Here is a 27,799-nt window from a genome sequence, read left to right on the forward strand (position 1 = left end):
GTTCTCAATATTTCAGAGTTCTTTTTTTTTGAGTTCATATGAAAGATGGAGAGTTTCTTTTTTTGTGTTCTTTGAATGTTCAAATATGTAACAGAGACAATATTAATGTTTGTCTGTTAAAAGAGAGTATTAATGCGCGGAGCAGTGGAAATGAAATAATTGATATTTGCATGCGTGGCAAGTCCTAATGAGAAAGCGTTGAATGAGTCGGAAGAGTTTAAAGAGACGAAAGAATGCTCGAAAGGCTAAGAGACTAAAAGGATAGATTTTGTGTTTGTGCATGTTTATATATGATTTGATCGGCTTCAAACGAGCTCTAGAAAATCAGTTTTAAAATATGTCCTAGGAGGAATTCCATTGGACGGAAGACATCACATGGGGTGCTTTCAACTAGGTCCGCACCTTTGGTATATAAAGGTCACGCCGGAATTTGCGTGGGTGTCATTTTTCATTTTTTTAACGTGCCGAAACAATTAATTGCACTGCGTGCCTAAATTGTATTTAACGATTTTAAATTTGAATATTAAACTGTGCCAACTGGCACAAATACTCCCCCCAGATTGGAAAAAAAAGTTTTTTTTCAATATGTAATGTATTCCTTGAAATGTTTCGGCCAGTGGACTTTCCTACCCGTTTTTGTCGTGGGTTTGGTGTCTTCGTCATTTTCTGCTGGACTCCCATGTTCTAAGGGAATTTGTTCTGGTGGGGAAATTGCCTGAGGGTATTCCTCAATGTATGCTGGTTTAATTCGGTCAATCGCGATGTTGTCTTTCCTGTCTTTCCGTTGGACAGTAAAATATTTTTCACTTCTGTCCAAAACTTGGTATGGTCCAGTGTAATTTGGACAAAATGGCTTTTTGACCGTATCATTCCTGATAAACACAAATTTACATGTGTGAAGGTCGTTCGGTATATATGTTTGTTTGTCAGCCCTCCTGGTGGGGGTAAATTTGAGAGAAGATATTTTGTTCTTTAATTCCGTCACAAATGTAGCCGTGGGTGAAATATCTGTGTATGCATTAAAATACTGTCCAGGTAGTGTGACTACGGATCCAAAAACTAGCTCCGCTGGTGTGCTTTGTAAGTCTTCTTTTATTGTGTTTCGGATCATTAATAGGATTAATGGTAAATTATCTGACCAGTCCGCGCTGTTAAAACTCGTAGCCAAAGAAGTTTTTAGCTGTCTGTGAAAGCATTTGACGAGGCCGTTTGAGCAAGGGTGATAAGCAGTAGTCTTTATGTGGGTTGTTCCCAACAATTGGTTGAACTCTGCGAAGAGTTTCGATTGAAATTGCGAACCTCTGTCCGTTGTGAGTATTGACGGTACTCCAAAAATTGCTATCCAGTCTTTTAGTATTATTCCAGCTACTGTTGCCGCCGATGTGTCTTTCACGGGTATGGCTGTTGGCCATCTGCTGAACCTATCGACTATGGTGAGAATGTGGGTGTGTCCTTTTGAGGGCGGTAATGGCCCCACCAAGTCAACATGGATATTGGTGAACCTGGCATCAGGCGCACTGAAAGTGCCCAGCGGTGACTTCGTGTGCCTGTGTATTTTATTTTTCTGACAGGATACACACGTCTTGGTCCAATTTCGAATATCTGCATTCATATTAGGCCAAACAAAACGGTCTGTTATTATTTTTACGGTGGCTCGTTTGCCTGGATGCGACATATTGTGAAAATGTAGAAAAACAAGTCGTCTGATGCTTGGCGGTATGTATGGACGCGGTTGTTCTTTTGCTGTATCACAATAAAGTGTTGTTACACTAAAAGGTACGGGCATTTCCTTCAGTTGCAAAGACATTTTCTGTTGTACGTCAGTGAGTGTCTTGTCCGTCTTTTGTTCTTGTGCAATTAATTCCATAGTTAACGAACTGAAATTTAGTGAAGTTATTGCAGCTCGTGATAATGCGTCCGCCACGATGTTTTCTTGCCCCTTGACGTATCTGATGTCTGTGGAATATTGGGCAATATAATCAAGGTGCCTGATTTCTCTTGGACCATATTTATCTACATGCGTATGCAGTGCATATGTTAACGGTTTATGGTCAGTGTAAATACAGAAGTTTCTTCCTTCTAACAGATGTCTAAAATGTTTAATTGACAAATAAATTGCTAATAGCTCCCTTGAAAAGGTACTGTACTTTGTCTGTGTCTTGCTCAGTTTGGCTGAGAAAAACGATATAGGGGTCATTGTATCCCCTGTCAGTTGATGTATAACTGCTCCTACAGCTATGTCTGACGCGTCTGTTGTAAGTGTAAGCTTCGATTCTTCGCTGTCCTTAATATAATTCAATTTTGTGAAATTGACTAAGGCAGTTTTAGCTTGATGGAAAGCTTTTAAAGCTGATCCTTCCAGTTTTAATTGTTGGTTTTTCGTTTTGTTCTTCAATAATGACGTTAACGGTGCAAGGATTGTGGAACAGTTGGGTAAAAATCGTCTGTAATAATTAATTATACCTATTAAGGGACGAACTTGTCTAACAGACGTAGGTTGTGGAAAATCCGTAATGGCGCTTACTTTTTCGGGTAATGGTGATATACCAGCCTTATCAATTGAATGTCCAAGGAAGTTTACTTCTTGCTGACTGAAAATACATTTGTCCAAGTTTATTTTTAAACCATAATGGGACAGTTTTTGAAAAACTTGTTCCAAGTGTTGTTTATGTTCGTCGAGGTTTCTACTAGCAATTAGGACATCGTCCACGTAAGCGAATACGAATGGAAGGTCCCTAAAAACCTCGTCTATTAACCTTTGGAAGGCTTGACAAGCATTCCTAAGTCCGAATGGCATTCTGACGAATTCGTAAAGTCCAAATGGTGTGGCCAGTGCTGTTTTGTGGATATCTTCATCCGCCACCGGTATTTGGTAATACGCTTTTACTAAATCCAGTTTGGAAAATACCGTGGCATTTTGCAGTCCGATTGCAAAATCGTGAATGTGTGGGATAGGGTATCTATCCGGTACAGTTTGTGCATTTAATCTCCTGAAATCGCCGCATGGACGCCATGTTGTCGCGTCTGCTTTCTGTACCATGTGTAGAGGAGATGACCACGCACTTTTGGAAGGTCGGATAATTCCTTGTTGCAACATGCGTTGAAATTCGTCTTTTGCGATCTTGTACTTATCCGGCTTCAGACGTCTGGGGGTGGCGTAGACGGGTTGTCTATTCGTTTTAATATAATGCTTTGCATTATGTTTAATATTATCTGTGACTTTGAATGGCTGAGTAAGTTGTGGGTATTTTTGAAACAGCCGACGAATGTACGTCTCTTCCAGGTAAGGCAGAACTAATCCCAGTAGACTGGTATCTTATGGTGATACCTTTAATTACGATTTTTGTTTGGTTATCAGTCAGTGTGCGACTAGTCATGTCTACCGATAGATTAAACCGTGCTAGGAAATCTGCTCCTAATATTGGTGTCGTCTCGTTGGCTATGGTAAAAATCCACGGAAATGTGCGGCGCAGGCCGAGATTGACGTCTAAATATTTTTCACCGTATGTCGGTATTTGTGTGCCATTAGCTGCTTGGAGGTGGTAAGGCTGTGGAATAGCTTTTTGTTTACGTAGAGGTGGTATCACGCTGATTTCAGCTCCAGTGTCTATTAAGAAGTTATATCCGTGATTATTGTCACGAATATAAAATAGACGACCTTTAGTGGAAAATCCAGCGACAGTCGTCGTCTCTACTGGCCAGAATAATCGTTTCCCTGATTCTTGTTTTTAAAAGAACAAGGATAAGTGCAACGCCGAGCTTGTGTGCCGAATTTTTTGTGGTAAAAACAGATTTCGTTCGCTCGTTCCCGTGTGTGGCTTCGACCTCTACTAAGACTTAGTTTTCGGTAGTTCGATCGTTTATTAAATGAGTAACGATGGTTTATTTGCATTAATTCCTGCACTTGTCGAGTGAGATTTTTGACCGTCATTTTTAGTCTCGATATATCGTCGTCGCACGTCTGTTTCTGCTGTGCTTGTGCTGAGTTTACTTTGCGGTGCCTCAGATTTTCATGGATTCGATCTGCCATATTGGCGAGTTTTTCAATATTTGTCTCTTCCGTTGTGGGTGCTAGAATTTGTACTGTTGTGTCTGGAAGTTTATCCAGCCACAGACTTCTCATTATATTTTCGGACATTTTGTTGTCCCCTAGCAATGTACGCATGTATCGCAAAAGTTGTGACGGAGTGCGATCTCCCAATTCTACTTGGGTGAAAAGATTGCGTAACCTTGTTTCGTTTGAAAAGTCTGTCCGTCGTAAGATGGCCTCCTTAAGTTCGTCATATGGGTTGTCTTCTGGCACATTCTCCAATAAATCCGCCACCTCTTCGACAACGTCTGCCGGGAGTTTTTCCACCAAGTAACAGTATTTGGTTCGTTGAGACGTTATCCGCTTTGCGTCGAAAAGGGCCTGGATTTGGATAAACCAGGTCTTTATGTTGGTAGGATTAAATGCTGGTATATTTACCGTTAACGTTGCCAGAGGTTTTTCAACACAGGAAGGTTCCATGTTTGTTCTCTTCGCTCGAAAGTGATTTCAAAGCCTTTAAACTGTCAACTGACTTTTTCCGAGGACGCAGAGCTTAAAACTGTGGTTGAAAAAAAATTGTCGCTTTTGCCGCTGAGTCATGGTTGTTTAATAGCTTATAAGATTCCGTTGTGCATATGATTTCTGCGTCGGGTCACCAACTTGTGGGGGTCGCCTGGCCTTTTTTGGGGAACTGACTTCCTCCACAAATAATAAAAATGAAAATAAGAAATCTTATGTGCAACACAAACGGAGGTTTATTTCCGGAATAGAAATAACAAACAATAACAAGCAAAACATAGTTCTCAATATTTCAGAGTTCTTTTTTTTTGAGTTCATATGAAAGATGGAGAGTTTCTTTTTTTGTGTTCTTTGAATGTTCAAATATGTAACAGAGACAATATTAATGTTTGTCTGTTAAAAGAGAGTATTAATGCGCGGAGCAGTGGAAATGAAATAATTGATGTTTGCACGCGTGGCAAGTCCTAATGAGAAAGCGTTGAATGAGTCGGAAGAGTTTAAAGAGACGAAAGAATGCTCGAAAGGCTAAGAGACTAAAAGGATAGATTTTGTGTTTGTGCATGTTTATATATGATTTGATCGGCTCCAAACGAGCTCTAGAAAATCAGTTTTAAAATATGTCCTAGGAGGAATTCCATTGGACGGAAGACATCACATGGGGTGCTTTCAACTAGGTCCGCACCTTTGGTATATAAAGGTCACGCCGGAATTTGCGTGGGTGTCATTTTTCATTTTTTTAACGTGCCGAAACAATTAATTGCACTGCGTGCCTAAATTGTATTTAACGATTTTAAATTTGAATATTAAACTGTGCCAACTGGCACAATTTTTACCTCTTAAAAACTATTTTAACCGACTAAAACCCCATAAAAGAACGGTCTGTAAAAAAGGCCCCTATTAGAGGCTCCTAACGCCGCTGCTCTGCAAATTTTAGTTTCGGGGGATATAGAGTTTGAAAATATGGAGACAGACAGACAGACATAGTCTTTTATATATTAGATTAACCAAGTTTCAAAGGTTGAACTGAACCTCAATTGTTCTGGGTAAAACGTTAAACTGCATCCAATGGTGTTACCAGATCAGGCTGTCTGAAAAATAGTGGCTTCCTGACTCAAATGCACCGCACATAAATGTTATTGTTTTTTCTTCTCTTTTGCACAACTCGACCATGTTCTGCAAGACCCAAAAACAAAAGTCCCCTTCCCCTCCCTCCCTTTTTCTTTTTCCACACCCATTTCCCTACTGGATTCCTACAACACACCTTCTACAAACTAACTGGATATAACATGAATACTATTTCTAAAATAACTGGATTCGGCATTAAATAACTTGAAAAGGGTTGATATGCTGTAAAACAAACAAACCAAATCAAACTGAACCTCGGAATTCGTTTGTATTGTTCGACGAACAATTTGTTCGTGCACTTTGACTTGTTATGTGAGAACAAAGCGGAATTTCTGAATAAAGTTCACTAAATTTACCTTTACACCGTTTTCAGATATATGATATCACACTCGAGAGAGTCATGTGATCTCCGTCTCATATCTGTGTTAAATAAATACATGTTTTCCACTATTTTTCTATCAGTCTTCTATAAACTTTCTTAACCACCGGTAAGTTGAACAGAATTTTTTTCCCCCTTTTTTATGATGTGCCCCATATTTATTTCGATTTTGCAAATGATTTCCATGACGATCAACAGAAGGTTAAACTAGAAAACAAACAAACGTATTTAGTAAAACTCGTTGTTTTGTTTCATGTTGTTTGTTATGATGATGAACGAAATGAAAACGATGTTAAAATGTTAAAAACAAAAAAACGTTATTTTTTTAAACTGTACTTAGAAACCAAGCATAAACAGTTATCAATTAAAATGTTGGTTAATTCCTATTTCAGCGACTAAAATTATTTGGATTATACAGTTTTAATTTTTTATTATTAAATCATTGGCAGCTTAAAATAAACTAGTAATATTTTGGTGTTAATGCAGAGAGTGATCCGCGCTATTTTTTAAATCGTATTTCCAAGTTTAATTAAAGTTTTATGTTTTTTTTTTGTTTTTTTATTCAATTGTAAGGTTAAAGTACAGAATAGGTACAAAACAGTAAAACACCCTCCCCTTCCCATGTTAAGAATGGCTTTTTAAATAATGTTATTATTTCAGCACGGATCACTCTCTGCATGAGTAGGTGTATCAGAATTTTTGTAAGAATTTTTGACACCCCTAACACGAAACTACGAATAAAATATATATAAAAAAAAAAAACTCGTAATTTCTCTTTTAAAAGTGGGTTGTTTATTTTCTTTATGGATTATACTTCCAAAATAAACTATTAAAGTTGTATATAAAGTAATAGAAATATTATTATTTTTATTTTTTTAAAAAACAGTAATGAAATTAATTGAATTTTACGAGTTCAGTATTTTTCAATTTTTAAATTTTAAAAATCTATCAAAATTTTTCTATTGATTCTATTTTTACGATATTTTCAGGGTCAATGTGAAATGTTATGCTCTTTCCAATAAACCGAATATAATATTTTAGACAAACGTTTTTTTTTTTTTTAAATTCACGCCCTCCCCATTTTGAAATGTCTATTCAAAAGTAAATAATTAATTTACTCACTAAAGTTTTATATATCACAAATTGAAGATAAAAGATCAATAAATAATATATTCCCTGGTGTTTTTTTTTTATATAGAAATTTACCTGTAAAGTTCTAAGTTTAAAACCTTTTTTTTTTTAAACCACGTTGTTTTTTGGTTATTTGTTTGTTTGTTTTTTTTTTAATGAAACCTTGGTCCTTGCTCCTTTAATTGAAAATTAAAATTAGGGTTTGAATTACATTTTTCGAGTAGTTATAAGCTTTGAAAGACAGAGGGTTGAATTAATTCACGCCCTCCCCTCATTTTGAAATGTCTATTAAAAAGTAAATAATTAATTTACTCACCAAAGTTTTATGTATCACAAATTGAAGATAAAAGATCAATAAATAATATATTCTAATTTAAAACAAAAAAGAACAGTTTTTTTGGAAATTTACCTGTAAAGTCCGAAGTTTAAAACTTTAAAAAAAATTAAAAAAACACGTTGTTTTTTGTATTATTTTTTTTTAAATTAAACCTTGGTCCTTGCTCCTTTTAATTGAAAAAAAAAAATTAGGGTTTGAATTACATTTTTCGAGTAGTTATAAGTTTGGAAAGACAGGGGGTCGAATTATTCAATATTTCTACGAAGTTTCTGATACACCTACTGCATGAGTACCAATATTTTTTAAACAGATTTTTTCAGCTTACGAAAATAATTGAAAATGCGAAACCAAAATCGTATTTACATTATCGACGCCATAAAACCATTTTCCTATGTAGTGCTCATTTGGAAAGCGCAAACACACCTGTGTTTAAAAAATTCAGCAATAATCTACAGATTTTCATGAAATTTTCGATACTTAATCAACTTTAAATTATCTTATATTTTATAAGCAGTTTTCATTAAAAATATGAGGGGAAATATATATTTTAGATTTTCGTATTCAACATAGTCAAAAACCTATAAAAGTCGTCATTTAAAAGAAAATTGTGGAGGTGGACCTAATCTGAAAATTTACCCATTTTATAAAGCTTAGGCACAACCAAAACGGAAGGAGGGAGGAGTCAGTATTTTTTGACGGAATCTCTCTTTAAAAATCTACCAAAAATTAAGTAATCATCCAATCAATACAAAATTTTCACCGATTATTAAGTGAAGAATGAACTTTAGAACGGTGTACTTTTTTATCATCGATATTATATATATATATATATATATATATATATATATATTTATTGCGGACTATTGTCTTTTCTTAGTGGTTTCACAACGTTTCGGCCAACTATTCCTCTGGCCTTCGTCAGGTGGTAACTGCGATGAATAGGAACTCTGAATCTCCTGACTGCATTCACTGCAATTACTGCTTTCCATAGTTGTTGTCGTCTCACCACGTTTTGGCCAAGTGATACGACAACAACTACGGAATGCAGTAATTGCAGTGAATGCAAAATATCTTGTATTGTGGGGAGGGTGAGGATTGTAGATTTAAAAAAATGCTCACGTATCAGATTTTAAGGTTGAAAATTCGAATTTTGAATGTGTTTAATTTTTATTCTTTTGTGTTTTGAAGTGTGAAATTTGTTGAATATGTTAATAATTATTCTTTCAGATTAGCAAAAAAATATATATATATATTTGGTGAGGGAGGACTACAGATTGGAGCTCAGATGAGCACTTGCCATGGAAATAATGATAAAGCAGAGACAGGCTTACGTCTCTTCTATGGGGAAGAGGTTGCAGGGTAGAGAAAAGGGCCCCCCCCCTTAAGCTACAAAGTCTATTTTGAACTCTGTCAAGGCAGAATAAGTTGTTTCTAGCAGCTCCTGCCCAGATGTGGCAACAGTACTCCATCGTTGGACGTACTTGGCTTTTATATAGATAGAGAATTGCATCAGCAGTGAGATATCTACTGAAATGGTAGAAGGATCCCGCCATTTTTCCAGCGACCTTGGCAACAGATTTGATGTATGTGTTCCATTTAAGATTTCTTATAGCAAATCATCCTAAATCTTATTTAGACAAAAAAAAAAAAAATTGATTCAAAAATTCGTTAAAGATATATACAAATGTGTTATCCATCAAGACAAAAATGGTGGTGGATGGGTTTTTTTTTTTAAATTGGAATTTTTAAAATCCTATTAAAAATTTTAAAAATCCTATTAAAAATAGAAAAAGTTTTATATTATTCTACTTTTCATATGATAAAATTCAGGCTTTTATCTTTCTGGAAAAAAAAAGTTGCTCAAGAATAATGGATTTTAATAAGTTTTAATTTGTTTAAAAAAAAACAAACTTGTTTTTTCTACCATTTTTTTTAGCTGTGCCTACTGAAGAGCTTAAAGTAGCGACGGACAAAAATAATGGAGGTTGTAAGGTTCGTTTTAACATTTAAAAATCAGGGCTGTCCCCTTTCCATGTAAATAAGAAGAATATTAGATAAGTGAAAATGAGATTAGGATAAGCCTAGAATCGAACCCTGTAGGCAAAGTTAAGAAATGGAATGTTAGAAATTAAGTCTATTGTTAATTCTTTTAGAAATCTGAATATTAAATATGTCAGTGAAAGAATGTACAATGAAAATTAAAAATATTGTTAAAAAATAGGTTAGGAGAGAATTCTTTTGTTGGCAGAAGTGTGTTTGGATAAACAGCCACGTGAAATTAGTCACGTTTGAAAAACACACTTCTGACATCATAGACAAATGACAATTCTCCATATAGTTCTATGGGTTCGGATTTTAGTCAGTCAGTCAGAGAGAGATTTGAGTCAGTCTATTGGCAGTTAGTGGTCAGTTAATGCCTTGGAAGTGAAAGGGTAAAAGATTAACCATGTAGATACAAGTGAATTCTTGACGTTCATCGACTGGTCGATCAGATGAATAAAGAAATCATCATGGTTTTGTAAGTGTTGTCTCGTGTCATCATTCAGTTACAACAGAAAAGGTAATGTGTTTATCATCTTGTAATGAACATTGTAAACCCCTTCCAAGTTATGTGTCCCAGCTCCTCTATCACAAGAAATGTCTCCCCTTCTCCAAGATAAGAACTGATATATAAATGTCTTCTCTGCCTCTCATCACTATCGTTATGTCTGTATTACATGAGCCGTTATATATGCCCCAATTTGAACTCCTTGCCATCTCCAATATGAACCCATACTACACAACACTCTCTGGTTCTTCTTCATTATCGTAGCAAAATTCAAAAGTCGGAATACCAATGGTATCTACTCCATTGTCATGTAAAAATTTGTAATGTATCCAAAAATTATGAAAAACGATGTGGTAGCAAATTAATTACTAATGAAAATAGATTTCCAAATTATGAGTTACTTCAGAGTTGCCAGATTGTCATTTCGCGAATTTGGCCTTTTTGGAAATTTGATTTTATATTAAAAAAAAAAATAATCCCCCACTCTAAATTCTGTAATAATTTTTTTTTTCACTAACACATAATCGCCTTAAAAAAAAAAAAAAAAAAAAAAATCTATATGGGTGGGGGTAAATTACTTGGCTCCCCTGCAGAATTTAGAAGCATTTGAACTGCTAATAGAAAATCAGGACATTTTTAACAATAGACAACCAAAAACAAAAGTGGCAGAAAAGTAAATATACCACAAATAAATGTTAGCAAAAGCTGAGTCACTCTTCTACTTAGATAAATCTTTTGTATTTTAACTTATTTTAAAATGTTTATTTACTTTGAAACAAGTTAGAACAAAAAAAAATGTTGGTTTTCTTACAGGCATTTGGATCATCAATAATCGCTCAAAAATCTAAAATGAAATAAAATACTGGTAGAAACCCATCCAATAAATGTTACTAATTATGTGAAAATGTAATATCCTACCAATATTTTGTTTAATTTTCGATTTTTGAATGATTATCGAGGGTCCAGATGGCAGTAATGAAACCACCATTTTTTGTTCTAACTGTAAGATTTGACACTACTTTTTGTTTCGAAGTAATGAAAAACACTTTTAAAATTAGTTAAAACATGAAAAATCTTATAAAGATGGATATCTTGCCTTTGGTAACATTTATTTGTGATATATTTCTGTCTTTCATAGTTTTTTTGTTTTCTTGCCCCTAAATTCTCATCCAATGATTTTATAAATTGAGAGGAAAACATTTTAATAACAAAATTTAAGTATAGTTTAATAACAATTCAGTTCAATTCATGATTTTGTTATAAAATTTCGTTTTTCTCAACTGTTACATTTATAAAACTGTTCATGTTTTAGGTAGCACTGGCCCTTCTATTTTCTTAATTTTCCATTTATTCCCATTATTACATGCATGTTCCCTATCTTTCTCTCTCTCTCTCTCTCTCTCTCTCTCTCTATATATATATATATATATATATATATATATATATATGGCAATTAAACTACACAAAATATTCTGCGTTTCATCCACGCTATGATTCGTCAGGCTTATGCGAAGAGTCGTGGTTGTCTTGCGTTTTTATATAAGCACATTCTATCGAGTTTTAAGTTAGCCAGTCAGATTCCTAATTTCCACCGCTACTACCTAGCTCTACCTATGTATTGAGCACTGTTGAAGTAAATACTTAAAGTTTATGCATAAAATAATACTTTCGTATATAAATTTATGTGATTAAATGAAGTAGTCATATATATATATATATATATATATATATACCCTTCATTTTCTTCTTTCGCTAAAACATAACTTATGTTTATACCATTATTATATGAAAGGTTAGTGTGATTCTAGGCCACACTCAAAGGCGCTATAACACTGAAGTTTACCCTTAAACACACACACACACACTGACTGTTTGAATTTTTTCATTTTCATCTGCTCACTTAAAATCAACTTATTCATTGAAATATTTCCAGCCTTTCTCACTGAACTTTCTTTCAAATATGAAAACAAAGAACATTGATTCTTATTAATAATCTTTCATGAAATATAAATTTATATCATTGAGGGGAGAAGTTTTGATTACGATTTTAGCTCTATGTAATGCACGGCCCTTAATTATTAACTCAGACTTCTTCAATATCTCAGCTAATTAATTCTCCTTGTTTTACAAGGACTCTAAAAATGTTCATGAACCTTCTGTTTTTCCTATTGTTGTAATCTTCCATTTAAAACCTATGTATCTATAAAAGTGTGTGTGTGTGTGTGTGTGTGTGAGAGGAAACTTCTCAACCAATATACTCAACAAATGTTTGATCTACAGACTTGGTATACAGGGTATTCAGACATATGGAAAACTTTTTAATCGGTTTTCATCTGGAAAAAGGGCTACAAACTTCTGAGATTAACTAATGTTGTTCCATAATAAATTTAACTTTCGAAATTCTATTGACAAAATAACATTGAAAATATAGATTCCAAGCAATGCCAGATCGGTACACTTAGTAAATAAATGAAATAATACATTAATTCATTTATAAATTGTCTAATTAAAACTTTGAAAGTTAATTGCCTTAAGATAACCAATTAAAATATAGTTAAACTAAAAAATACTTTGATGGTGGGACAACCAGACTCACACATGAGCACGAATACAAGTTATTTACCTACTCTATGAGAAATGAATATGACTAGATTATTGTGGCATTTAGTCATTATTGTATTCATAGTCGGTCAACCACTATTACCTCTAAAAATGCTTTGAGACCTAGGGCCTGAATTTGACTGGACTGTGCCAATTTCATGGAGTGTAGCATTTTGTTTGTGTGAAGATACTTATTTTTGCTTGATACATAAGTATATCAAGGAAATCAAATTCTATGAACAAAGCTTCTTTCCTAGAACTGTTCGTCTGTGGAACTGTTCTGCTGAGCTGCTTTTAAAGCTTAATGTAAACAAGTTCTTGTTGAGCCATCCCCTTGAATCAAATTCTACCCAATTTTTACCAATAACGATCACTGTGGTTGTTTTAGTGACCACCATCCATACATTAACCCTTATCTGTGAGTGGCCTTCGGGCCTTTATAATTGGTGACTCTCTGTAAAAAAAAAAAAAAAAAAAAAAAAAGTATATGAATCTGGACAAAGACAAAGATTTTAAAGCCTATAATATGAAGAATGAATGTTCTGTTTGTATGCAACTGAAATAGGAGAATGTTTGTAATAGTCTGTACATATGTACGGTTTAAAAGTTCATATGTGGTTTGTAAGTAAACATGTGTTGAAAATAGTATTGGAAATAAATCCATGTGCAGTAGGTCAGCCATCTTAGATATTGAAGTCTTCATGTCAAGAGGTTCATGGTTCGGCGGGTTAGGATTTGTGTCTCAAAAGGAGTTTGGCGGTTAAATTCAGCAATTACACAATAGAAGTTTGCTTGTGACTAAAGAAAGAGTGGCAAGTACTCCCTTAAAATAAACTTCCAGGATCAATGCTTTGCCAGCATGAGAGATTTCTTTTTTTTATACAAATCATTCCAAACAAGGCATGAAGCCATTTGATTTAAAGGGCTAAAAAAAAAAAAAAAAAAAAAAAAAAAAGCATACAAAGTCAAAAACTAGCCAAGTATTAGATAGATAATGATTTTAGAAAACAGCAGTTCTTCCCACTTTTTCAGAAACACTACTCATGGCATGTGAAGACTAAAGGACAAAATAAGAGTTATGAGGCCTTGGATAGTAAATCTAGAGTTTACTTTCTACTCCTCATTCGGAAAATCAAAATCAAAATTGTTTGTTTTAATCAGAGCCCAACTTAAAAGTCAAGCAAATATCAAACATCATTAATGCTGCTTGTTGTTGCTATTTCTAGTACGACTGCTACAATTGTAAAGGGTAACAGTAATAAAAATTGTCTTTGTTCTTCAGACAAAATTGAATGTGAAGAAACAACTAAAACAGTAATTCAACTTTTTTTTCTGTTGTAAACAAAAACTTTTGTTCGCTCCAAACAAAACATATTGTGTGACTGTGATAGGGGCCACATTTATAGGGAGGCAACCTGGATGAGAAGTTGGGAAGCAAAATGTTTGTTCACATTACATTTAAATTTCTGCATGTTGTACAATCGGAAACAGAGAGCATGGAGGGAATTCTAAAGTTAAGCAATTAAAGGAAAAACATTATCAGAATAGAAAATCATTTTCATCTAGGAACTTTTGCAATGAAGGGGTGGGATTTTGCTGCTAGTTGGTATTTTTATTGGGGAGGAGGGCCAAGTGCAAGTAAGTTCATTGCAGCATATTCTGTGAAAATACTTGTAAAACAAGTGCAGGGATGCAGCACTGCGGCAATGTACCATGGCTGGAGGTTGGCAGACAGTGCAGGATTTATTAGGTTAGAAATTTGTTTTTGATACTGTGTCCAAGACAAGAACCCTATTTGATACTTTCATTTCTTGTACATGATAGGGTAGAAGTCTTAAATAATATGCAATAGTATACTTAGTGTTGCCCGCACTGAGGATTTGAACCTTCGCCACAACTTTGATTTAACTTTCCAACTGAGTTTCAATCCTCCGTGCAGGTGATACTAAGAATACAACTGCAAATTATTAAAAACTTCTATCAAGTCATGGCTGACAGAATGAGAGCATGCTACCTCAGTAGATTAAATAACGTATTTCCATTGGAAATTACAAACAGATTTCTGAGTTCAACATACACTTGGAGATCAGAGGTTACATCAGCCGAAACATTGTGCAAAGATGACAACATTAGTCTGAATAATCCAAATAATCTAAATTATAAATCCCATCTACAAAAATCAGAAATAATTTATTTTGCCTTGTGCCATGCAAGAAAGAACATGTCTTTAGCATAAGACCATGATAAATTGCAGAGCAAATTATATTTGTTTATATTGAAATAAACATTTATTATTTATTATTTTATGCTTGATATATCACAATTTCAAAGATGTATTTTGAGCCGTTTTTTTAAACTTAAGATGCTTTTTTTGTAAATTTCAGTGATCACAAACGTAACAAAATGTTTGGTCAGCAATTGTGTTTGGTGACCTTGCTGCTATCCGTAGCTACGGTTTTCTCATTGGACAATGGCCTCGCTCTGACGCCACCCATGGGATGGTTGTCTTGGGAGAGATTCCGTTGTAACACTGATTGTGTAAATGATCCAGACAATTGCATCAGGTAAATATATTTTTTTTGTTGTTTTATATAAAATCATTTTCTTGTTTACATTATTTCTTCAATTCTTCAGGCAGCACATGTCTGTGTCATTAAGTTATGAAAACCCACACTTGGTGTATCTTCCTTTTTAATCATCTCTTTAATTCGACTCTTTAAAAAGAAATCATTGCACAAAACTTAGTCAATATTAATAGGCAGATGGTTCCCCAAAAATGCTTTTTTAATTTTTTAACCATTATTTATAAATTCATCCAATTCCATCATAAATTTTCTATGATATTGCTGATTTTGCACTTTAAAAAAAAATTCTATTAGTGAAATAGTTGTTAGAGTAGAGCCTAGTGTCCATATCACTTGATCAATTATCACCAAACTTGGAGAAAATATAGGGCATGATCTAACTATTATTTAATTATTTAATTCACATGAAAGGAAAAATTCACATTATTTGGCAATAATTATGGTTCTGTTTGTCATAGACTTGCTATTTCATTCATATTGCAACTAATGATGCTCTGCTCTTATATGACCTTGTAAAGTGGAATCAATGTTGAAATTTTGTGGGAATTTTAATTGTGTTACTTCAGCTCGAAATAATTTGCATGACTGAAATAGGAATTAATTAGCCAAACACATCTTTCATGTTCTTGTTGATTAATAGATTTAGATTTGGAAATCTACCTTTACAGTAAATTTCCAAATTAAGGATAATTATTAGAATATTAAAACATAGAAATTCAATTTTTTTTCTAGGTGTCAATTAAATCCTCTGTTATTTCAGAATGCTTGGCACAGATTTTCATTTTGTTGTTTTGTATTTTAACCTAACATTCAGTTATTTAAATATACAGTTTGATCAAAAATGATTGTGAGGGGTGGGGGTGATTTCTTAAATAAGGTTAATTATTTTTGGAAAAATATTTAATTTTGTATCATTTAATTTATTAAAGTGAAAACTCCAAAAATAACAAAATAAAAAACACCTCCATTATCCTTCGCTACTAGATCTATACAATTCTCAAAGCAGTTTATGTGTCAAAATGATGAAGCAAGCTGGGAAACCATGAAATAATATATTAGCAGTCAATTGGGTACGTTCTTACAGTTAGTCACAATTGAAAATTGCATTTTAAATAAAAACAATTTCCGATAGTTCTGCTGTTATGGCAGATTGAGAAAATAATAAAAAGTTCTAGTCAATCTTCTACTTGATTATTGTATTTTTTATTTTTGTTGAAGATATAAATTTCAGCATACGTCAAAGTGTTTACCAATTATGACTAAGTAAAAAAGCACTAGATTTTTTCTTTTCAATAAATAAAAGATAGACAAATGATAGGTAGATAAATAAAATGATTGGTAAATTATCTTAGCAATTAGAACAAAATATTTCCTCTTCAGATGAAGAACAATTCAATTCTCACATCAGTGGAAGACTGGTTTGTAAATTGCCATAATTAAAGAAGATATGGTCCTTCTTTACTATTAATCACAATTGAAAATCACATTTCAAGTAAATGATGTATTAATGTTAGATACTGAAATTAGTGTGTATTTATTTTAGATTTATTTATGTAAGATGTATTTACTTCAGATACTGAAATTAGAAAACAATGGTCGAGTATAAATTTGATTACAAATAAAACTCAATTTTATCATAAATTGCAATTTTATGATATTACATATTTCATGTTTACTTTGTTAAATGAAAAAATAACTTATCTCTTCTGCTTTATGGGAATTTTGTATATGTTGGCTTTTATCAATGGTGGATCAAGAAAATATAAAACCATTGTTTATTTTTTAATAAAAAGTTGTACACAATCTTCTACTTTTTCATTTTTCTAAGTTTTGGTTATTTTACTTATTTCAGCATGACACGTATATCAAAGTGTCTTTACTTGAAATGTGATTTTCAATTTTAATACAGTAGAACTCTGGGATACGGCATGAAAAATTAATAACAAAATACAGTATAGTATATAATACACATGCATATAATCAAATAACATAAATTACACTGTAAGGTGGGGCAAATATCGTAACCAGGGCCCGGAAAAAATATCATGTTCCACATTGTAACTTGAAAAAACTGTATCACAGGGGCACCGTATCCTTGGATTCTACTGTATAGTAAAGAAGCACCACCCATTATTTCCTCATGAGATCCCATGCTGTTTACAAAAATAAAACAAATAAAAAAAGTCAAGTTACAAAATATCTGTGGTTAAATTTTAGAGAGAGATTAAGTTAAGCATTAGATTTAAAACAGCTAAACCTAAAAATACTTCTTTGAATTTTATCCTACTATTTGACAAGCAATGCTTTAAAATTCAAAATCTATTGCAGCTTTAAATGTTTTGCAGATTGTTTTTTACTGCTATATAAATTATTGTAGAAAATTTACATTGGCTTCAGTAAAAAACAAACAAAAAAACTAGTTGCATGATCACCTGGCCTGTTGTAAGTTATGGCCTTGAATAAAAAATTTTTTTTACAAAGGAGTTACCACTTATCAAGGCCCGGAGGCCACTCAAGGATAAGGGTTAATGAGTGTACAGTAGTCAATGGGACAATATTGTAGTAATCCTTAGTAGTAGAAATTTGGTAAATTGGATTATTTAAGATTACTCATCAAGAACTTGTTTACATTGGACTTGAAGACGACCATATTGTAGTCAGGTGGAAAGCAAACGGAAGAGAGGTCCACAAGTATGCAGTTCTAAGAAAGAAGCTTTGTTCATGGAATTTATATTTAGGTTTAGGCGCAGATAAAGAGTGGGGGAAATTATTGATGGTGTTTTCAGCTAGACAAGTGTTTTTCATGAAAGTTTGGTGAGGGAGGAACCATAAATTGGAGCTCAGACAAGCTCTTGTCATGAAAATAATGATAAAGCAGAGACAAGCTCGCAACATCTCATCTGTGGGAAAGGTTATAAAGAAGAGAAAAAAGCCCCCCCTCCACTAAGCTATAAAGTCTATTTATCAAGGCATGATAAGGTGCTTCTAGCAGCTCTTGCCAGGATGTGGTAACAGTACTTCATCCTTGGACATACTTGGCTCTTATATAGGTAGAGAATTACATCAGCAGTGAGATATCTACTGGAGCAGTAGAATGATCCCACCATTTTTCCTGCGATCTTTGCAATGGATTTGATATACATATTCCCCTTCAGATAAGGAGTAAAGGTCAGATCCAGAAGCTTGTCAAAACATGAAGCCTTCTCAAGACGAGAGCCATTCATTTTCATTGATGCCAAATGGGGATCGGAGCGTTGATGATGTGAAAAAGAAGAAGAAAATAGAAGCTTGGTTTTAGATGCATTAAAATTAACCAACCACCTCTTTTCCCCATTGTACCACAAGCTCAAGATCAGAGGAGAGAGAGAATCAGAGAGAACGTAGTCATTTACAGCCTTTGAAGTGTTGCCATAGATGATAGTGTTGTCAGCATAAATGTTTATGAATGATCTTAGGATGTGATTTGGGAGATCATTGATGTAGATGAGGAAGAGAGTTGGGCCCAGGATGGACCCCTCAGGGACTCCAGCATTAATACTGTGAGCTTCTGATTTCTGTCCATCAACCACTACTCTTATGAACCTATCAGAAAGAAATGATTTAATGATTGAGAAAACATTTCCAGCTATACTTTTGCTGGAGATTTTGTGAAGTAGACCTTTATGCCATTTCCTATAAAGGAAGCCTCCATCAAGAGATTTGCTAATCCTATGAGATATAAGTGTTAGCACATCTACTGAAGATCTAGCAGAATGGAAACTATATGTCATGTCACTAAGGAGGTTATTTTTGCTGAGATGGTTGATTACTTCTCAATTTAACACAGCAACTTATTTATGATGCACAGGAGACTTATTGGTCTGTATTTAGAGAGAGATGACCGATCACCTGAATTCTTAAGTACAGGGGCATGCTGATGAGGTTTTCCAGGGTGTTAGGAAGCAATTCTCCTTAAGACAAGGCTTAAACAGCTTTGTAAGTATGGGAGCTAGTTCTGGTTGAAGCTTTTTCAGCACTATAATTCGAATGTCGTCAGAGCCAGTTGCTTTACTGAAATCAAGGTTTTTGATTAGCTTAGCAACATCACACACAGATATTTATATATCACATCTTGTGTTTGCAAATACAGGTGGAAATACGGGGGAGTTGGCGGTCTTGATTGCATAGAGTAGAATTAGTTGCAAAGTTCTTAGCAAAGAGTTTGGCTTTGTCCGATGCTGACGAGATTACCTCCGGTCCATTGATGATAGTTGTGATAGATTGCACGCTTCTGTTCAAGATCCTATTTGCTATTTGCCAAAACCAAGCCGCTGCTCATCTAGTTTGGACTTGACGAACTAAGCATGCAACTCTCTCGTGTTCTTCATTACTCCTTGACAGTGGTTGCTGGCAGTCCTGAAAGTGGCGTTAGTCTTAGTACATCTATTACATTGGAAGTAATGGAAAAAAATGATTTCTGTGGGCACTGGCAGCAGCACATTCTGGAGAGAATCATGACTAGCTGTTAGGTTTTTGCTGGAATTTTTTGAAGGGTATGAGGCGGCCTATACCTACAATTAACCATTCCGTCAGGTCTGATACTATAAAGGACACATTCTTTTTAAACATGGAATGCAGAGGTAGATCTGATATAAATGTATGGAAACTATCCCAGTCAGCCATAGAGTATCGATATACTATACGATGGAGAGGTATGTTTGGAGACTTATTACATTTCATTTCATTCTTAACTGATACGACCAAGTGGTCGGACCCAGTGGAGACAGAACAGAGGATGAACGTAGCTCAGGGCAAGTTGTGAGAAAAAGGTCTAGGAGACTTGCATACTGACCATCTCTGTTGGGCACACTGTTTGTGAACAATCAGTTAGGTTATAAGCAATGGAAAAATCGTGACAGAACTTCCCTTTATCATTATTACTCTCTATCGCCCCCACAACAGCGGAGTTACTATCTTTAAAAGCATATCTGAGAAAATTGACCAAGTCCTATCTGCTTATCCTTCAGCTAACATTCACATATGTGGAGACTTCAATGTTCACAACGTGGAATGGTTACCCGACTCAAACAAGACCGATGATGAGGGGAGGTTCTGTCATGATTTCTCCATTGCTTAGGACCTTAATCAGATTGTTCACAAACCCACCTGTGGGCCCGACAATGACGGCCAGTATGAGAGTCTACTAGATCTTTTTCTCACAACTTGCCCTGAACTATGTTCAGTTTCTGTTCCGTCTCCTCTTGGATCTTCCGACCACTCTGTTGTATCAATAAGATAAAAATGAAATGTAATAAGTCCCCAGACGTACCTCCCCATCGTACAGTATATCGATACACTAATGCTGACTGGGATAGCTTCCGTACATTTATATCGGATCTACCTCTGTGTTCCATGTTTAAAAAGGATGTGTCCTCTATAGTATCAGACCTGACTGAATGGTTAATTGTAGGTATAGACCGTTTCATACCCTCGAAAAAGTTCCAGCATAAACCTAACAGCCAGCCATGGTTCTCTCCAGAATGTGCTGCTGCCATTGCGCACAGAAATCACTTTTTCCACTGCTTCCAACGTAATAGATGTATGGAAACTAAAGCTGCTTTCAGGACTGCGAGCAACCATTGTAAGAAAGTAATAAAGAATGCAAGAGAGTTGTATGCTCAGTCCGTCAAGTCAAAAGTAGCTGAGCAGCGGCTTGATTTCCACCAGTTTTGGCAAATAGCAAACAGAATCCTGAACAGAAGCGTGTGCTCTATCCCAACTATCATCAATGGACCTGAGGTAATCTCATTAGCATCAGACAAAGCCAAACTCCTTGCCAAGAACTTTGCAGCTAATTCTACCCTTTGCGACCAAGGCCGCCAACCCCCAATATTTCCTCCTGTATCAGAAAACACGCTATGTGATATACATATATCTGTACGTGATGTTGCCAAGCTAATCAAACACCTTGATTCCAGTAAAGCAACTGGGCCTGACGGTATTCCAATTATAGTACTCAAAAAACTTCAACCAGAGCTAGTGCCCATACTTACAAAACTGTTTAAACGTTGTATTAAGGAGAATTGCTTCCCATCACCCTGGAAAATCTCATCAGTATGCCCTGTATTTAAGAATTCAGGTGATCGCTCATCCCTCTCTCAGTAGAGGTCAATAAGTCTCCTGTGCGTCATGAGTAAGTTGCTGGAATCTGTGTTAAATAGAGAAGTAATCAACCATCTCATCAAAAATAACCTTCTTAGTGACACACAATATGGTTTCCGTTCTGCTAGATCTACAGCAGATGTGCTTATAGTTATATCTCATAGGATTAGCAAATTGCTCGGCAGAGGCAACCTTTCTAGGGCAATTGCTCTTGACATATCTAAAGCCTTTGATAGGGTATGACATAAAGGTTTACTTCACGAGTTCTGGGTTTAATTGTGTATTTTTTCTGAAGACTTCATGGTGGAGTTTTGGGATTTGTGGAACAGATCAACAGACTTTGTTAGAGCAGGGGAGAGAGGGAAAGTAAAGGAGAAAAAAAAAAACAAAGAAATATTTTTGTAGCACATGGTAAAGTAAAGCCATAACAATTACCCACTAATACATCATCAAGAAGCTCCACCATGGTCCAGAATCCATTCACCAAATGGCAATACAGCAGCCCCAGGTCTTTGCACTTGCTGATGGGACAGTTTCCTTAGTGGTTAATTCAACGTCTGGGTCCCTGACTATCGGGCGGATAATGTCAGCCTAGTTACGTTTACCTTCAGCAACCTTATTAGTGACATGGCTACAAGGATAGACATAGAAACAGAAAATTTCCAACATCTCAGGTGACTGCTCACACAAAAATACTGCTGACCTAGAATACAAGGTTTTTTTTTCCTCCTTTGTCAGAAAAAAATCTCTCCTTAAAATGAGGACTGAGGGACAAATTAGGAGAAGCATGCGTTACGGGAGCTAACAATAATGTATCCACAATACATTGTCTACTCTCCATAATTTTGAAAAAGAAAATTACCTAATCAGGTTAAAAATCTTACTAGCAGGAAAGCATGATGTTGTTTGTGGTTGAATGAGAATTACTGTTTTCCTCATAAAACCATGTTGCGTTAATTGGTTTGGAGTGTTCTCCACCTCCTCCTGTTTCACCCCCTAATATAGTTAGAGGAAGCTAAAATGTTTGAAAACTCTCTAAATTAGAGTCATATATATGGTTTAAATTTCATTAAAATGGGTTTCTTTCTTCATGGATAACATAGGGATAGTGGGGGGGGGCATGTAGATATTTAGCAAATAGAAGTTAACATGGGGATTTGTGATTGTTTTCCTCTAAAAATTTTATATGTATATAAATTTTGTCAAAATAGAATATATTTGAAGTTTTAAAGGAGATTCGACCCCAATGTTAGGAGTGTCCTTTGAGATTCGGAACCACTTCTACTGTCTTCCCCAGAAAATGTTATGTAATTTAAATTTCATAAATAGGATATAGTTGAAGTTATAAGAATGTCATGTCCTCATACTCCTCTTAGCGGAACACTTAGCAATTGGGAATACTTTCATTGTATACCCCGGAAAAGTTTGTATGTATGATTAAAATTTGATAAAACTAGGATATAGTTGAAGTTTTAAAAGGGAGTATGCCCTCTAGATGTGCATTTAGAGATTTAGAAACATTTTCATTGTCTTCCCCAGGAAATTTTACTTAAGAATACACTTTTAGATTTTATATAGATTCTCTAACCTTTCTTTCTATATACAAACATCACATGCACACAAAGACATTGAGTGTTAGAAAGAGAAATAATTTTTAGTGGATGAATTCAGAAATAATAGTAAGAATCTAAATTAACAGGAACATTTTTTGAGTCTGATGAAATATCCAGAAAAATTTGACCTAGTTATTCACATTCTATATTTTATATCTTTTTAACATTGACATGAGATAATTGGTTAAAACAGATGCTCAAATTAGGCATAAAAAGAAATAATGGGAGGTGATGTAAACTGCTGACCTGGGTGTGCCAGGTTCAAATTAAGTCGGTTTTATAGGACCACCTTTACTATGAATGTCAGCAACCTTCATGTGATCTCCCACCCTTTAATACCTGATTCTAGAAAGAATTGGGGAAGACCAGTGCCAACAACAGATCTTTTCTTTGTTTTTGTAAGTCATCACTTATCAAGGCCCAAAGTGTGGCACTTCCGTAGATGTGGCAACAGTACACCATTTGAGAATATATTTGGCTGTTATATAGCTAGAAGATTGTGTTAGGTGTGAGATATTTTCTGGAACAGCAGATTGATCCAACCATTTTTCCAGTAACCTTAGCAACAGAATTGATGTAAGTCTTCTATTTTGAGTCTGAAACCATGCTGATTCATAAAAATTTACGTTTTTACAAAAAAATAATTGAATTAAAAACTGTGCAAGGATTTTATTCTTGTGTGTGTGTGTGGGGGGTCTAACTATTAATTATTGCCATTACAATTTTATTTATTCCTGTCTTTCTGTGGTAATTAATTTTATTAAAGATATTTAATTAAATGGGCAAAAATATGCTCCATATGTTTGCTAGTATATATTACAAACATATACTATGATGCTGTCCCAAAAAAGGAGATTATGCCTGGGAGGATGATATCCTGATGAATGAACATATAATACCCCTCTCCCCCCAATAAAGAGGAGATAATATCTGGGAGGATTGTATAGCAACAGTAAAACAGATACTACATTACCCATATATAGCATTCAAAGATAGTCTGTAAACTGAATTGTGTATTAAAAGATAGTATTATGTTTCCAAGTTTTTGAGGTAAGGATTGATAATTTTTATTATTTGTATTATTCACACTCCTGCTCTACTCTTGAGTGTTATTATAATATAATTTATATATAAAGCAACACTAAAGATGAGAACAGTAATCTGAATAATCCAAATAATAAAAGATAGTAAAAAGTATAAGGTCGGCTTCAGCCAAATTGATACAAGATCTCCATTAGTAATAAATATAAAATAAAAATAAAGTTGATTTCATTCTCTTCCCATTTTCTCACATCCAATTTTAATGTAGATAGTTAATCAATCTGAAACTGATCTTGGACTGATCTGAAAGTTCAGTAGAACAATCATTTAAGTTCAAGCAAACTCAAAAAATTCTGATTCTTTCTGTATCTGACTCCCTGATCTTTGGCCATCTCATCATCACAGAATTGTTAACAAAATCATGTGCTAATTTCTACTTTTCCTTTTTTTTCTGCTTGGACGAATTTTATTTATTTTGATTCATTTTGTTTATCAGTTTTACAATTGTAAATAAATGTAAAGTCTATGTGTGTTAACCTTTTAGCAATTGTTGAAATATATATATTGTCAAAAATAATGGGACAATTGAATTGGAACAATGTGCACTCTGATGAATCTGTTAAGTCAAGTTCACACTTACTGGAGAGTTTCAATTACATATTAGACACCATTCTCAAGTGTCTTTGGATTCTCTGTACTAGGGTTTGTCAGTACAACCTGACATGATGATACTTAACCCTATAAATAAATTCTGACCAGATATTCAAAGTAACATAGTATTCAAAGTCCAAATTAGATCCTCTTGACTATACACTGGCTCATACAATACTGCACCTTCTAATGACGTGATTTCAAGTAACAACACTTAGCTGGATACTCCACCAGACTAGATAAATTCTTTTCTCAGAAAGAGAAAGATATACTGTAATATAGTTAATTGGTCAATTAGGGAGACGAAAATTAGTGTTCTTCAATAGTTTATGTTTGAGAGGTCGAGGAGATTCTTGATTAAACACTGATATCTCATATAGAAATCAAATGTTAGTCCCAGAAAAGGGTTCTTTGTTTTGAGAACTTAATGAAGTAAATTGAAAATTTTTTGTTGAAACTGGCCATTATCAAGATTACTTGTCTTGAGATGATATTGTGTTTCACCAAAAAGTCTGTGTACATCTGTAATTGTTAATGACATTCACCTGAGGTGGGTTAAGATGACTCCAAATAAGTTCACCATATCTTGTATCAAGGCAGATCACCTCTGCTGATCAACAGTTGATTTGTTGACATTCTTCAGCCATTCTTGGTTCCAGTAACCAATACTAAAAATCTGAGCAAATCAAATCAGCAAAGTCTTCTTTTAAGAAGAGTCTCTGTGATGCTGGTAGTCTCACATCTAGCACAGATGGTACAGTTTGGGATTTGGTCAGAAAGATGGATGCATAGAATGCAGTACATGTCAAAGACCTCGAGTGACAATCTTCTGTGCACAGGTTTCATAGTGCGTACAAAATTATTGTGCATATCAGTGCTTGGCATATCTTCAATTTTATTAAGAGTTTTATTTCTTGTCAAAACCACAATCTACTTGCTAAACATGTGTCTGCAAATCAAATTAATCTATATTTGATATTAAGTACTTGTTACTGAATTTAATATTAAATGACCCATAAAGTGTTTATATGCCATACAACTAAACTAACAATTGATTTAGAGGGTCAGTTTTCAAATTTGATATGCTTAAAAGATTCACAGGCATTAAAGACAGGAAATTTAATAGATTTTTGTCAAATAGTTTTCATGTGATGCGACCTCAAAACTGACTTTACAGCTACAGGATAGAATAAGGATAAAATTACAGTCCACATCAATTGCACTCACACAGCCTTTTTACCAGCTTGGATTTATTTTTATATTCACCCCACTTATTCCTCTGTCTTTTCTTTTCTCACAGTGTATCACAAAGTATATATATTTTTTGTTATACTGAAGCTGAGTCAATCAATCTGAGTTTCTCTAAAGTTTTTATATATTTTATCACACAAAATATATGCTAAAAATTATTTCATGGTTTTGGAATTTATGTATGTGTGAAATCTATTTTAATTGTTCTGATTAATCGTAATTGACTTATCAAATTACTCATCTTTTATATTTTTTTTCTTCTCTCACTCTTTGATCCCAACTCCTTTTTTTATACAGTCTCTATCAATCTTGTTTCTGTCACTCTTTTATTATTTTTGATAGTTAATAACAAAAACTATCTAACAGAAAATTGGAATAGTCCATTAAAAATTCTAGAGAATATCACCACATTATTATTACTTTATAAACTATAGTTGGAGTGATATAGCAAACAGAAAGACTAATTTTGGAGTTTTATTTTTTAAATTTATCTTTGAAAACTCACTTTTTCTCAATGTAAGCCCAATACGTGGCTTACAGTTTTTGACTATAAGTTTGTTAAATTTTCGATCTTAGACCTAAACAGTAATGCATCTGATAAATAAATAAACTCTACTTTTTCTTTTCTTTCTTCTACTATGTTATTAACCTGGATATATTTGGGTTCTCTTTAGTTCCTTTTTTATAATACTTAGACCGACTAGGAATTTTGTTAGCCAGGAGACATTTTTATGTTCATGACCTAACAAGCTCTAGCCGCTGAAGAAATTAATGAAAAAATAATTTTAACCCTTCCAACCTGCATGGCTGATATAATAATAATAGTAACATAGCTAAAAAGATGACACGGCTGATATTTCAGTCTTCTAATAATACGTTATCAGATAATTTTGCTAATTAACTTACATACTAGACACCATTAACTTACATACTAGACGCCATAACTTTTGGCTTATTATTAATGAATTGGTACAAGATCCAAAAGGGTTAACATTTCTCTGTGAACTGTGTCTTGGACAAAGAATTATATTTTTTTAAAAATATATCAACGACAATATATAAAACAATTATTAATTTTATTCACATATCACAATAGAAGATACAATATTTTGATTGGTAAAAATGACTATTGCATTCATGAAATGTTAACACTCTTGTCTGATTAGTAAAATTTTTCTCATGCTAAGTCTATTTCAAATGTCTTTTGTATAAAATACATAATGATAGTTGCAATATTTTGTCGCAATTAAAAGCCTCTTTATTATTAAAAATGAAAACTATGCAAAAAATTATTATATATTATAAAATAATATGTTAAATTAAGATGATTTTTTTGTAGAGAGAGAAGGAGGTGGAGTTAATTTTTCTGCATCTCTATTTTATAGATTAGATATTGTATGTGTGTTAATGCAAATAAGTCATTTGTCTCATTAAAACAATAAAAATTGTTTGTTTAGTTATTTAAAATAGTTTTTGTCTGAACCAGTGTTGGGACGATTAATAAGAAAAGTATTTTGGGTATCAGAATCAGGAAAGTTTTAGCTTCATTTCTGATTCCGGAAACTATTCTTTTATTTGTTTTTTTTTTTTTTTTTGTTTAAAACTTGATTTCGACAATGGCACAAATGAAAATGTCATGAGTTTATCAAAATCTTAAATATGATACATAAAGAGAAAACATTAATAAGTTTGCAAATTAAAAAAAAAAAAATTATATCTAGATTTAAAAGTAGATGAGGACTTTCTGCTACCCTCTCTCCAAATAAAATTTTGGCGATTTTAGAATCAGCACCGATAATTGTATCAGAATTTAGAATAGAATCTGTAATTGTATCGGAATTAGAAAA

General features: G+C 33.9%; 1 protein-coding gene across 1 annotated transcript in view; it reads left to right on the forward strand.

The window, feature by feature from the left end:
- Positions 1–5,804: 5,804 nt before the first annotated feature.
- LOC145256337 (alpha-N-acetylgalactosaminidase-like) overlaps positions 5,805–27,799 on the forward strand; it is a 61,695-nt gene continuing 39,700 nt past the window's right edge. The window contains exons 1-2 of the mRNA XM_080115119.1: positions 5,805–6,162; positions 15,055–15,234. Of these exons, the coding sequence (XP_079971245.1) occupies positions 15,074–15,234 (161 nt within the window). The 5' untranslated portion in view covers positions 5,805–6,162; positions 15,055–15,073. The remainder of the gene's footprint in view (positions 6,163–15,054; positions 15,235–27,799) is intronic.

This window comes from Euprymna scolopes, chromosome 3 (genome assembly GCF_053919585.1).
Source record: "Euprymna scolopes isolate OS-2025 chromosome 3, ASM5391958v1, whole genome shotgun sequence".
Taxonomy (NCBI): domain Eukaryota; kingdom Metazoa; phylum Mollusca; class Cephalopoda; order Sepiida; family Sepiolidae; genus Euprymna; species Euprymna scolopes.